The 15,019-nt window shown below is 42.1% G+C and overlaps 1 protein-coding gene across 1 annotated transcript in view; it reads left to right on the forward strand.

The window, feature by feature from the left end:
* Nucleotides 1–15,019, forward strand: part of LOC115619248 (cadherin-13) — a 297,405-nt gene that overhangs the window by 93,922 nt on the left and 188,464 nt on the right. Inside the window, exon 4 of the mRNA XM_030511297.1 lies at nt 3,600–3,744. Coding sequence (XP_030367157.1) covers nt 3,600–3,744 — 145 coding nt within the window. The remainder of the gene's footprint in view (nt 1–3,599; nt 3,745–15,019) is intronic.

Raw genomic sequence — 15,019 nt, forward strand, 5'->3', positions numbered from 1 at the left:
GTTATCTTTTCCTGTAAATGTTGCTGACTGCAGAGTGGAAGGGAATCAAGACTATATAAAATAAAGCAGAGTGCTTAAAACAGGTTTGCACAGCTTTGAATAAGTTTACTAAATTCTGGTAATATATTTGGGGTGCTGACAAAATCCTTGCTTCAGATATGGTGAAGAAAATTGAATGGGAAGTCAAGTACCTTTTGAGAAGGGAGAGTATCGAGTAAGAGTTTATCTAGACAAATAGGCTAAAATCTACTCCTGCCTGCAGTTTTCAGTTTTATATTCCCTTTCCCTGTTTTATTGGTGTGCTTAATTTTATCAGTGTTTCTTAGATATACTAGAAGCAATAGCCAAAGTCTGCTTTGTATTGTATCATGGAGACTTATCTTGTGAGGTATAACAGTTCTCATAAACTCTTGCTTATCCTTTGTTGCTTTTATGTATATTTTTGTCAAAAATGAAATTGGAATTTAGCCTCAAGTGTTCCTGAAAATATGACCAGTTAGATTATGATGAACATGACTTCATCATTATGAACATAATTCTATAACTTTTAAGTTGGAACATTGAAAGCATAGTCAATCTTCTCAGGTTTTTACATAATAAATAGCTGCAGAGCTCTGCAGATTTTTTTTTTTTTTGGTCAATTTGTTCAAATCTGTCTTTATACTTACCACCTTTACTTAGATGATGTTGTTATAATCAGGTAGAAACTTAGATACTTTCTGAATGTTCAATTGCAATCTCTTGGTACCTTTCACATATCAGTTAAGTTTTACACTAAATCTAGATAGACTTTACCGCCTTTCTTTATTGAAAGACTGAAATCTTGCTTTTCTGACAGTTAGGCACAATCTAATTTTACACCTGGTTTTATTTACAGCCTGTTCAAAGTAATTTGGTTTTTTGTGCCAATATTGTCTTTCACTTGAATGCTTCTTTCTCTTGCATGTGTTGGGGTTTTTTTAAGCAACAGTATATTTGTGTTGCTTTTCTTCATCATTTCTTTGCTTTGTTGTTGTTTTTGTTTTGTGAGTGATGGGGCTTTATGGATTTTTTTTGTGTGTGTGTTTTGTTGGGTTTTTTTTTACAAGATAAGATCTAAGGCAGCTTCTTTCACAAACTAGTCATGTAAAGATAGATGGTCATAATTTTGGAGCTGCAGGCTTTTATTTTGAAAATATTGTAGAACAGTGGGTTTAAATGGAGCTGCTGACTTAAGCCATAATGCCTGGAAATTATTGTGCAAAGATTAATAAAGTCCTCTGAATGAAGCAGAGATCATGTAACTGTTCCTATGGACCTGTCATTGGTCTCAGACATGGTGGACTTAATATTAAGAGATAGATTAAGAGCAAATTATCTTGAATTTGAAAATGAATTTGCTGGAATTTCACAGAGAAATATTACTATTCTGTTTCTCAAAGCAATTAACATAGGTTTGATGAGTTAACATTTACTAAGATAAAGTGTCCAGCTCTAGAGCCCTCAGCTCAGGAAAGGCATGGACCTGTTGGAGTGGGTCCAGAGGAGGAACACAAAAATGCTCAGAGGGATGGAGCACCTCTCCTATTGAGGAAAGGCTCATAGAGTTGGACTTGTTCAGCCTGGAGAAGAGAAGGCTCCAGGGAGACCTTAGAACAGCCTTCCAGTACCTAAAGAGGGTTATAAGAAAGATGGGAATAAATTTTTTAGCTGGGCCTGTTGCAATAAGACAAGGGGTAATGGCTTTAAACTGAAAGAGGGCAGATTTAGACTAGATATTAGGAAGAAATTCTTTACTGTGAGGGTGGTGAGACACTGGCACAGGTTGCCCAGAGAGGTGGTAGATGCCCCATCCCTGGAAACATTCAAGTTCAGGCTGGATGGGGCACTGAACAACCTGATCTATTTGAAGATGTCCCTGCTCACTGCAGAGGGGTTGGAACTAGATGACCTTTAAAGGTCTCTTCCAACCCAAGAATTCTATGATTCTTTTTGTCAGCAATTTCCAACTGTATCTAAAACTGTATCTAGCTTTAATGTAGTTCAGTAATAAGATTGCATTTTCCTTCCTAGTCCCCATCTCATCATATGCAATCCAAAGATTACTACATTGACTTCAGAGTACAGAGTTAAACAAGCCCTGGAAATTGAAGGGGCATGTGCCCCTATAAAGCTTCAGCTGTGCCAGTGCCACATGAATTGGTTGACTTCACATCAGAGTTTGCTTTTAAGCTGTTAAGCTATATATCTAGTAAAAAGTAAGACTTGGGAAAAGCTTGTAAGAACAATTGCTGGAGAAGTGAGGATAAGCAGCGAGCAGATGTTAAAATGGACTGTGACACTATTTACAAATAGTCTATATGAGTAGATAGTTTACTCATGACAAATACTCCTACTCACATGCAGCACATTGAATTATAAAAGTGGAATGTATTTATAAGCATGACAAAATACAGGGAGATGTGATAATAAACCATCCAATTTCATAAGGAATTAGAATTCTGACCTAATTCTTTCCCAGTAGGATTTATCACTAACTTATAAATAATTTACAGGTATAAGACATGGCAATGAAGAATAAATTAACAGAATAAACAAAACACTCAGAGACTTCCAGCCCCTGCTGCTACCACTTTCTCAGGGAAAGACTGGAAGAGAGTGATATTAGTGTCTGCGCTCAGGTTCATTTTCTAGCTGGCTTAACTCCATTAAAGACTTGAGTCTGGGGAGGGTAGAGTAGGTGAATGAGATCTGTGTCTCTGATCTGTTTATTGCTGTATTTTACTGATTTGCTTTGCTGCAGGTATAGCATGCACTTGTAATCTCATTTGGCCTTTTCTATTATCTAAGAAGTTTTGGCATGGTTTGCTCTAACAACTGATTGAGTTTTGGTAACTTATTGTGACTCTCCATTGCAAGCAAATTGGAGGGTTGAGATATACAGTATGATCTTTCTTGCCAGTTTTTATTAGTAAAGGAAGTCCAAGCAAATCTTCAGCTGCATATGTTGGCTTTACATTCAACAGGTGCTTTCATACATTGGGATGTGAGTGTGTATATGTATATATACCTGCTTATATAAGACTGCATGTGTTGTTCTTTCCATACCTTATTAGAAAAGCTGAGAACTGTCAAAATTACCTAACATAATACTTCATGGCATCATCATTGAGAAAATGTATTTAATATTTCTAATGCATTCTAGCCTTTAAAAAAAAAAAGGCCTTTAACTGAGCATTAGGTGATATGTCAGTTGTACTGTGATAGTTCTATATGTGTCCACTCTAAATGTGCTTGAAAAAGGTAAAGAAAAAAATTTTAACCAAATCTTCACATGATTAGTATCAAATTTACAGGGGGTCTTTTTCTTCTTATACTCTAGTCATTTCATTCTTTAGGGAATTTCACATTTTCAAGTTGCCAAGGGGTATCTTCATTTGAATGTACACCTTTCTCTTTTGCTTAGATTGAAAATCTGCTCTGAGCCTAGTCCAAAAGAGTAAGCTGCAAGTAGTATCCTTGGCAGGGTCTGGTTACAGCACCTATTTTTTTTTTTTCTTACTCCTTGCTCACTGGGATAGTGAACTGATTAATTTACTCCTCTCTTTTTGTTCATACAGCTTGAAGTTGAGGTCACGGATATAAGTGGGAAAACCATTGATGGTCCAGTCCACCTAGATATTTTTGTTATTGATCAAAATGATAACAGGCCAATGTTCAAAGAAGGACCCTATGTTGGTCATGTCATGGAGGGATCCCCTAAGGGTAAGTCCATGCCAATCATATCTCTATAAATAATGTCTAAGCAAATTCTGTGTTGATAAATGCATTATTTTCATATTGTACAACTTTTCTTGCTGATTTTGTGGCTCACTGAATCCTTCCCCTGCATAAAGAGGTGGGAGCAGCCCTTTAGGACAGCAGTTAATGATTTTTGAAAAATAGCCAAGTCTCTGCAGTAAAAAAGAAAGGGGGGGGGGGGAAGTAATATAACACAGTTTGAAATGAAAGCTTCAATTTAGGTTTACGCTTTTTTATTCACATCTGGAATCAAGGAAGACAACCCCTAGGATATGATTAAGATTCAGACCAAATAACATCTACAATTTCTGTTCAGAGTGGGAATTTCACCTTTGGAAGGTTGGTTTCTGGAAGAGTAACTTTGTATATATAGCATAAGGCTAGGTAAATAATAGGAAAGCACATTGTGGATATAATAATATTGTAGGGAAAATTGAGATACTGAAGAATGTTCCTTGTGTAAATGTAGATACAACAGTTGCAACAAAATAAAAACACACTTTGAGAATTAAAGTTAATAATGAAAATGTTCCGATTAAATTCACTGTTGATTTTGTCTGATGATGAAATTCTGTAAGAATAAGGTATTGTTCCAAATTTCATTTTGGATATGACCATCCCAGCTAAACTCTCCCTGCAGATGAAGGCTGAATTAGTTTTCTTCAACTGTTGTCTTCAGCTGTTGTGCAATTTTGGTGTGAGTTATTAAACAGCTGTTGCATACACTTGAGTATACTCACATTCATAAGCAGTAATTGTATAATCAGCTTATGTTATGGAGTTAACGTGGATCTTGGTGAAAGAAATCTAAAAGAGTAGAAGCTCCTGTTAATATCAGTGGAGTGACAGTGATTTAATTGAGATCAGAGTTGTGGGTTATATATTTGTATATCTTGCTATACATCACTGAACACAAGGCCCTATCCTCCTTATATGTTTGAAAGTGTTGAGTGCAGATGTAAGGTTTTGGTTGTATGGGCATTCTGGAATATTTTGAAATGAAAGATGGAATCAAGTATATTATATTTTTATGAATATTTAAAATTCATTGAAGCTTAATGTGGCAACATGTGCTTTGTTTACTCTGAACAAGGATAGACATTACCTTTCACTTCCTTGTATTACATATTCATAGGACTATATGTTATTCTTTATCATTACTTTATTATTTATGTAGTTTCTTGAAATCATATAACCTTTTTAGTGAGTTTTACATTTTCACATATAGTTGCCATTGTTTGAAAAGCTGTAGGTAGGAAATGCATTATGAGCTTCTCCTTCATCAGTTTCAAAACAGTTTTCAGGTAAATGTTCATTTACCGTACTTGTGACAAGCATGTAATGAACCATTTGACGATCTTTTAATTCAAACAAGAAATGTGTTTTGTGAGTAAGGCTGCAAGTGGAACACTAACTCTATTCAGTTGTAGGTCTCTAGTACATTCTTAATTTATTTCAGATATCAATCCCTTATTCAGAATTCAAAATAAACTTCCTTAGACTGTCCCACTTCCAATTTCCCCTGTAACAAGAGTTCTGTAATTATCTGAGACTATATTGCTAACAAATATCAGAGATTCCTTTGCACAGTTAATAGTATGTAGCAGAGTGTAACTATCTAATCAGATCAAGGGTCCTACTTTATCATTTAAACTACAGCAGCAGCAGCATCTTGTCATGCCCACTTAGATGCACATTCCTAGACCACTGAGTAGGATAGTGTAGCTTAGATTGACAGCCCCTAAATCCAGTATTTTTGTAAAAGAAAGTGGTGCCAAACAGCTCAAACTCTGCAGTGTTTAAGCTTTACCCTGCTGGTAGTATATGAGCTCTGGGTATGAGCTATGAGTTCCTGCAAGTCTTTTGGTGGCCTCATCTGTCTCCATCAAAGCAGTTTACACCTCTTACATACCACATGCCTTTCCCAAACAGTATTTAGTTAATGTTTAGCTTTCACTGTCAATTCCAGGCTATGGGACATTATTTGACCATTATCTGCTATATGTTTTTTCTTTAGTTACTTAAACTCTATGCCAAGTTTCTTTTCTTTGCCCAGGTGTTTGTTGTTTTTTTTTTAACTGGCAGTTCCCTATTTTTGTTCATCTATAAACTATCCTTGCTTCTCCTTTTTTTTCACTTCTTATGTTGAAGTTTATGCTTCTGATTCAGGAGACATGTTTCTTAGTCCAACTTCCAGCGAATTCTTCTGTAATTATTTTCATCCATTTTCTTTTGGTGCACTTTAGTATTTATCCATGTCACATTTGGCATTTTGATTGTATTGCCTGTTAGTCAAAGTTTGAATCTTTTTTTTCAACTTTATCTTTTTCTTATCCTCTCCCTCTTTCACCCAGGTATTCATCACATCAAACTTCATAACCTCATTTTCCTGGTGTCAAGAACACCACTACTTGCAAAATGATTTTGTAAAAAAAGTGAACCTGTGGAATCAGTGTTAGCTAGAATCTGTCATAGTTCTCTATGTAAATGGCATCCAGTCAACCAAGATTTCATGTTGTTTACAGCTGTTTTCCATAGTTCTTCAAATTTTATGGCATATATCTTAAAATTATTCATCAGGTTCTGCTGTCTTGCTGCTCCCAATCAATAGTTGCACTGCACAGCTTGATAGAAATCTTTAATGTGCATGTGTTTGCATGTATGATTCCTGACTCCTTCTTTTTGTATTAAAATTATAGAGTTGTATTTCTTTTTTGAAGTTCCAAAAGAAAGGCTTTGCATACATAACCTTATTTCCTATCACAGCCACCTTCATCTTCATTCAAGCTTTGAATCAAACTCATTCTCCGAAATAGTCTTCTGGTGAAAAATAAAAAATACTCATATAGGTATCTTGGATCTGTCTTCATGATCACTGGTCAAAGTGTAAATGTCCATGGATTCCTATAATTCAGTGATGAGAGATGTATAATTATGTAGAGAAAGATATAAATATACTAGACTGTGAAACTTGCCTGGAGGATTTTGAGGTCTTGTTAAGGGATTCAGATGATACTATTATCTTCCTTTAAATTATTCACTGCTGGGTTTCTGTGTGTTTTCCTGTGGGGCCATAATTTCAGTAGTCACAAACCCAGTGGAATTTTCTAATGACATTCACTTATTTATTGACTCTAAAATAGCACTTACATGTCTGCTATTCATCAGAAATACCAGAGATTTACCAAGAAATAAAACTTGGAAAGAGTTATCATCACAAATTTAAATACATAAACATGGGTAAAGTTAATTGTTGTTTTCATGGAAGATTGTCATATTTCTGGAAATAGCCTAGAGTCAAATTCTAACAAAAGCACACTCAAATGACCATAGCTGTTTCCGGATTTCTATTAGGAGATGTTTTCCTGGACAAACTGCAAACCTGGAGTCTATTTATTTAAAAAAAAAAAAGGAAAAAAAAAAGAAGAGAAATAGTTTGAATTTATGGATTTATTTGTTTATTTATAAAGTTTTTAATTTCTGTATGAGACTGAAGTCAGCATATATTCTCGTTGTTTGATCCAAACGGTAACTTAGAACCACACAGCTGCTCGCTCACTCCCCCCCTTCTTCCTACCCCCGCTCCGGGAGGGATGGGGAGGAGAATGGGAAGAATGTAACTCCCACGGGCTGAGATAAGAGCAGTCCCGCAACTAAGGTATAACACAAAAACACTACTGCTACCAACAATGATAATAATGATTAGTGAAATAACAAGGTGAGAGGATACAATTGCTCACCACCCGCCGACTGACACCCAGCCCGACCCGAGCAGTGATCTGGCCTTCCGGGTAACTCCCCCCGGTTTATATACTGGGCATGACGTGCTGTGGTATGGAATACCCCTTTGGCCAGTTTGGGTCAGGTGTCCTGTCTCTGTTTCCTCCCGGCTTCCCCTCCTCCCTGGCAAAGCATGAGACTGAGAAAGTCCTTGGTTGGAATAAACATTACTTAGCAACTACTAAAAACATCAGTGTTATCAGCGTTGTTCCCAGGCTGAAAGCTAAAAAACACAGCACTGCACCAGCTACTAAGCAGGAGAAAAATGACTGCTATAGCTGAACCCAGGACAGTATCCACCCCTTATTCCATACCATTCACATCATGCTCAGATCCCACATCTCTCAATACACCATCACCCCTGTCCCATATATACACCCACACCCACACACAGCGAAAGATATCATTCCCTAGTCCATGGACCAATCCCTGTAAAATTGCTGAACTCATCCAGTCCATGATGTCAGGCTCCATCTCTTGTAATAGTCTTTCAGGGCATGAGGGACGTGTGTAGTGTTGGGTTCTTGCCTGCTGATGACACCGCCAAACTCCTCTAGTCACTGCTGAGCTCATCTGGTTTCCTCAAAATTCATTCTTTGTTGAGGTGATGATCGGAGGGAAGTCAGGGTCAGTTGCTGGCGACCTGAAGATATCTAGCTGGTGGGCTATAAAAGTGTTCTAGAGCAGGCAACAGCGTACAATTGAGTTCATTGGCTGTTTTCCCCCAAAATCAAATCCCCTTGAGGTACACATCGGACTTCCCCATCTTCCCGCATTACCCACCAAGTATATCCAGGTCCCTGAGCAAAAGCAACCCCACGAGTGGGTTTGCCTTTACCTGAAGCAGGAATAACCCAGACTGTCTTCCCCAACAAATTCTTTATGTGCACCACAGGAACTTTATCCCCCTCTACAGTACATAAAAGTTCTGATTGGGCTGGGCCAGCCCTGTTGGCAGATCCCCTAGTGGTGACCAACCAGGTGGCTTTTGGTAAATGTGTATCCCAGTGTTTGAAAGTCCCACCACCCATTGCTCTCAGTGTAGTCTTTAACAGCCCATTGTACCATTCGATTTTCCCAGAGGCTGGTGCATGGTAGGGGATGTGATATACCCACTCAATGCCATGCTCTTTGGCCCAAGTGTCTATAAGGTTGTTCCGGAAATGAGTCCCATTGTCTGACTCAATTCTCTCTGGGGTGCCGTGTCGCCACAAAACTTGTTTCTCAAGGCCCAGGAGAGTGTTCCGGGCAGTGGTGTGGGGCACAGCGTAGGTTTCCAGCAATCCGGTGGTTGCTTCCACCATGGTAAGCACATAGCGCTTGCCTTGGCGGGTCAGTGGGAGTGTGATATAGTCAATCTGCCAGGTCTCCCCATACTTGTACTTCAGACATCGTCCTCCATTCCAGAGAGGCTTTAATCGTTTAGCTTGCTTAATTGCAGCACATGTTTCACATTCGTGAATAACCTGAGCCATAGTGTCCATTGTTAAGTCCACCCCTCGATCACGAGCCCATCTATATGTTGCATCTCTGCCTTGATGGCCTGAGGGGTCATGGGCCCACTGGGCTACAAATAATTCACCCTTATGTTGCCAATCTAAGTCCATCTGAGCCACTTCAATCTTAGCAGATTAACCACTTGCTGGTTGTTCTGGTGTTCCTCAGTGGCCCGACTCTTGGCTACATGAGCATCTATGCGATGTACATTCACCACCAGGTTCTGCACCCGGGCAGCGATATCTTGCCACAATGCAGCAGCCCAGATGGGTTTACTTCTGCATTGCCAGTTGCTCTGCTTCCATTGCTGCAACCACCCCCACAGGGCATTTGCCACCATCCCTGAGTCAGTCTAGAGATAAAGTACTGGCCATTTTTCTCATTCAGCAATGTCCAAGGCCAGCTGGATGACTTTCACCTCTGCAAACTGACTCCATTCACCCTCTCCTTCAGCAGTTTCTGCAACCTGTTGCAGGGGACTCCACACAGCTGCCTTCCATCTCCAATGCTTTCCCACAATAGGGCAGGACCCATCAGTAAACAAGGCATATTGCTTTTCACTCTCTGACAGTTCATTATATGGTGGGGCCTCTTCAGCATGCATCACCTCCTCTTCTGGTGACATCCCAAAATCTTTGCCCTCTGGCCAGTCCATGATGACTCCTAGAATTCCTGGACAACTGGGATTTCCTATTCGAGCTCGTTGTGTAATTAGTGTAGCCCACTTACTCCATGTAGCACCAGTTGCATGATGTGTAGAGGAGACCGTGCCTTTGAACATCCAGCCCAGCACAGGCAACCGGGGTGCCAGGAGGAGCTGCGCTTCAGTTCCGATCACTTCTGAGGCAGCTCGAACCCCTTCATAGGCTGCCAGTATCTCTTTTTCAGTGGGAGTATAGCTGGCCTCGGATCCTCTATATCCCCGACTCCAAAAGCCAAGGGGTCGACCTCGAGTCTCCCCTGGAGCTTTCTGCCAGAGGCTCCAGGTAGGACCATTCTCCCCAGCTGCGGTGTAGAGTGCATTTTTCACATCTGGCCTGGTCCGGACTGGTCCAAGGGCTACTGCATGAACTATCTCTCGTTTAATTTGTTCAAAGGCTTGTTGTTGCTCAGGGCCCCATTTGAAATCATTCTTCTTCCGGGTCATGTGATAGAGAGGGCTTACAATCGAACTGTAATTTGGGACGTGCATTCTCCAGAACCCCACAACACCTACGAAAGCTTGTGTTTCTTTCTTGTTAGTTGATGGAGACATTGCTGTTATCTTGTTGACCACATCTGTGGGGATCTGGCGGCGTCCATTTTGCCATTTTATTCCCAAAACTTGAATCTCCTGTGCAGGTCCCTTGACCTTATTCCGTTTTATGGCAAAACCGGCCTTCAGCAATTGGCACTTGTTGTTCTTCGACCTTCAGCAACCCCACAACAGAAGGATCCTCTGAGAGACCAGGCAAGGTGGACAGCTGCTTAATTTCCTCTGTCTCCAAGGCAGCGATACCAAAAGCCCATCTATACCCTTTTGGGTCTTTGAAGTACCCTCTCTTGAGATAGTCTATGCCAAGGATGCATGGAGCCCCTGGACCAGTCACAATGGGGTGCTTTTGCCACTTCCTCCCAGTCAGGCTGATTTCAGCTTCCAGTATAGTTAACGCTTGGGATCCTCCTGTCACTCCAGAAATATAAATGGGTTTCACCCCTTGATACCTTGATGGCATCAGAGTACACTGTGCACCGGTATCTACTAGAGCCTTATACTTCTGTGGGACTGATGTGCCAGGCCATCTGATCCACACAGTCCAGTAAACCAGATTGTGCCTCTCCTCCACCTGGCTGGAGGCAGGGCCCCTCTAATAGTGATCATAAAATTCTCCACTTCTGTCTTGTAGAAAGGGATTAGTATTCCTTATCACAGGAGCTGGAGTAAAATCAGCTCTTTCACTCCATCTGGGAAACTGCTCACCAGAGACTGGAGCAGCAGCTTTCCTGGGAGGATCATCCTTGACCATTGTTCTCCTCTTCAGTTCACGCACCCGTTGCTCCAGAACTGAGTTAAGTTTTCCATCCCACTTTCTCATGTCTTCTCCGTGATCCCGCAGGTAAAACCATAGGGTGGCCCGTGGCGTGTACCTCCTATATTTTCTTTCTCGAGCAGTCGGGCGCCTTCTGTTAATAGCTGAGACATGGGTTGGTACACATGGGGAGCTGGATAGATCGGATAAATTGTCTCTCAATTGTTTGAACTCCTGGGACAGCTTTTCCACAGCTGAAATGATGGAAGGGGTGAGATTGTCTTCGAACTCTCGGAACTGAAGAATCAGGCAATCCACTGTTGGTGATATTCCGTCATTCCAGGTCATTGATGCCAATGTGTGGGCATATGATGATGGCGCACTCCGTGTAAGTTTCCGCCACATGGGTCGTGTACATTCGACTTCATCTGGATCTACGGATGTGTTCCTGGCATCCGGCCTATGATAGATCATCTCTAGAATGGCTGATTCCCTCAGGGACTGGATGCCTTTCTCTATCGTGGTCCAGTTGGCTGAGCGACTCGTCTTTGTAGGGAAACCTTTCCTTCACAGCTGCCAGGAGCTGCCTCCAAAGGCTGAGGGCTCGCTTCTCTCTTGCAGTCACTTTGTCAATTCCTCCTTCCCTAGCAAGTGATTCCAGCTGCTTGGCTTCCTTACCTTCTAGTTCGTGACCGTCGGCCCCATTGTCCCAGCATCGGAGCAACCAGGTGACAATGTGCTCCCCTGGAAGACAGGTGAAATCTTTTCGCATATTCCACATCTCGGTTGAGGTCCGGGGTTGAGAAGTGACCCCTTCTTCTTCTTCCTCTTCCTCTGATCCACGTAGTAGTAACTCTTGTTGAGATGCTGTTCCGTGTTGTAATGGCATTGGGTCTTCATCTTTCTTCGCTTCGCGGGTTGCTCTTTGCGCCTCTCGTTTGCTTTTGCTTACAGGGGCAACCAATATTGTCACAAACTGGCCATTTGGTTTAGCTGCAGTGTTAGTCACTGTGGTTGGAGTGGCTGCAGTGTCTGCCACTAGGATTGGAGTGGCTGCAGCGTCTGCCATTAGGGTTGGAGTGGCTGCAGTGTCTGTTGCCAGGGTTCGTGCGGCTGTTGTGCTTGGGGGTTGAGTAACACGAACAGCTGCATTGTCTGTTGCTGTCGGGGTTTGAGTAGCTGCTGTGCTTGTCACTGAGGTTGGTGTAGCTGCGGTGCTTGGAGTAGCCAGGTTGACTGTTGCTGTTGGGGTTTGAGTAGCTACTGTGCTTGTCACTGGGGTTGGTGTAGCTGCTGTATTTGAAGTTGGAGTAGTTGCGTTGTCTCTTGTGGTCAGGGTTTGAGTAGCTGTTGTGCTTGTCACTGGGGTTGATGTAGCTTCTGTACTTGGAGTAGCTGTGTTGTCTGTTGTGGTCAGGGTTTGAGTAGCTGCTGTGCTTGTAGTTGGGACAGCTGCATTGTCTGTTGCTTTGCTATCGGATCCAGAGACATTTTTTTCCCTTCGAAGGTGCTGGATAGTGTTGAGCAAGGCTCTGTAGGCATAGGCCAAGCCCCAGCACGTTGCAGCGAGTTGTCCCTCTCTGGTATAAACAGAACGACAGCACACCTCGTTTAAGTGTTTTACTAGTTTTTCCGGATGTTGCACTTGTTCAGTGGTGAAGTTCCAAAGCACTGGAGGGGCCCACTGGCCTAGATACTTGCCCATACTATCCCACACACCCTGCCACTCATGACTGTCCAGCCTCAGGGAAAATCTCTTGGTGGTCCTCCTATATCATCGTCTAACCCTAGACCAGATTTGAACCTGATACTGCTTAACTTTCGAGATCAGATGAAATAGGGTGGTCCCAGGACGGGATGGCCATGGGTAAAACACACTCCGTATGTTTGCCAACATGCTGATCCCCAGCACAATCAGCAGGCAGGTTTCAAGGGTATTCAAAGGCCATCTAAAACCTTCAGAACTCTCAACTGCAGTTGCAAATAGGCTGGTGGGGGAACAGGGGGTGAAAGAGAATGCCTCCTTCGTAAGTTGACCCCCCGAGGAGAAAAAAAAGATATGCAATTGCTAAAATATTTCATTATATACCGCCCAAAGTATAGAGGTGATGGCCACGCCGGAAGCACAAACCAGACCAGTTTCATGATCAATGAGTCTATTGTATTACAAGTCATTACCATGAAGTACAGTGAAACAAGAACATTAGCCCAGGCCCCCCAGCCGATAAACGCTAAAACAGCAAATAGTGGCTGTAAGTAAGGTACAACATTCTGAAACTCTGAGATCAAGCGCAACAAGTCTGAGAGCCAAATAATCACCATTGTGACGAGTAGTAACAATGAATGCTTATCACAAATATGATTAGACACACTCTGGTCAGATCTTTTGTTATCTCAACCCTTCGTGCCCCACGTTGGGCGCCACAAAGAACTGTCGTGGTTTGAGCCCAGCCGGTAACTCAGAACCACGCAGCTGCTCGCTCACTCCCCCCCTTCTTCCTACCCCCGCTCCCGGAGGGATGGGGAGGAGAATCGGAAGAATATAACTCCCACGGGTTGAGATAAGAGCAGTCCCACAACTGAGGTATAATACAAAACCACTACTGCTACCAACAATGATAATAATGATTAGTGAAATAACAAGGGGAGAGGATACAATTGCTCACCACCCGCCGACCGACACCCAGCCCGACCCGAGCAGTGATCTGGGCCTTCCGGGTAACTCCCCCTGGTTTATATACTGGGCATGATGTGCTGTGGTATGGAATACCCCTTTGGCCAGTTTGGGTCAGGTGTCCTGTCTCTGTTTCCTCCCGGCTTCCCCTCTTCCCTGGCAAAGCATGAGACTGAGAAAGTCCTTGGTTGGAATAAACATTACTTAGCAACAACTAAAAACATCAGTGTTACCAGCGTTGTTCTCAGACTGAAAGTTAAAAACACAGCACTGCACCAGCTACTAAGAAGGAGAAAAATGACTGCTATAGCTGAACCCAGGACATATATATACCAGGAAAATAAGACATGAGCCTGATTTAGTGACATCTATGAAATTTTTCCACTGACTGTCAGGAGTTTTGTGTTAACTGTACTGCTGATTTCTCAGTTTTGCTTTCTAGGTTATGACCCAGTTTATTTCCTATAGATCTTGGATCTATCCATCTGCCATATCTATGGTTTAGGATGTGTCCTGCTGCATACTTACCTTAGTACATTAGTGAGAGTGACTGTATGTTTATGGATTGCATAGGCATAAACATTTGGATGACTCACTCTTTAAAGGTTGGCAAATGAAGGCTGGTGTCGTGCTTTAAGCCCAGCCAGCAACTCAGAACCATCCAGCTGCTCGCTCACTCCCCTCCTTCTTCCTCCCCCTGATCCCAGAGGGATGGGGAGGAGAATCAAAAGAATGTAACTCCCACAGGTTGAGATAAGTACAGTCGAATAACTAAGGTATAATACAAAACTACTACTGCTACCACCAATAATAGTGATAAGGGAAATAACAAGGGGAGAGAATACAATTGCTCACCACCTGCCAATCGATACCCAGCCCAACCCGAGCAACGATCTGGGCCTTCGGGGTAACTCCCCCCAGTGTATATACTGGGCATGACGTGCTATGGTATGGAATACCCCTTTGGCTAGTTTGGGTCAGGTGTCCCGTCTCTGCTTCCTCCTGGCTTCCCCTCCTCCCTGGCAGAGCATGAGACTGAGAAAATCCTTGGTCGGAGTAAACATTCCTTAGCAACAACTAAAACCATCAGTGTTATCAGCATTGTTCCCAGGCTGAAAGTTAAAAACGCAGCACTGCACCAGCTACTAAGAAGGAGAAAAATGACTGCTATAGCTGAACCCAGGATAGTATCCACCCCTCATTCCATACCATTCACGTCATGCTCAGAACCCACATTTTAAAATATGCCATCGTTTTTGTTTCTCATATATATATGTAT

The sequence above is a fragment of the Strigops habroptila genome, chromosome W, assembly GCF_004027225.2.
Source record: "Strigops habroptila isolate Jane chromosome W, bStrHab1.2.pri, whole genome shotgun sequence".
Lineage (NCBI taxonomy): Eukaryota > Metazoa > Chordata > Aves > Psittaciformes > Psittacidae > Strigops > Strigops habroptila.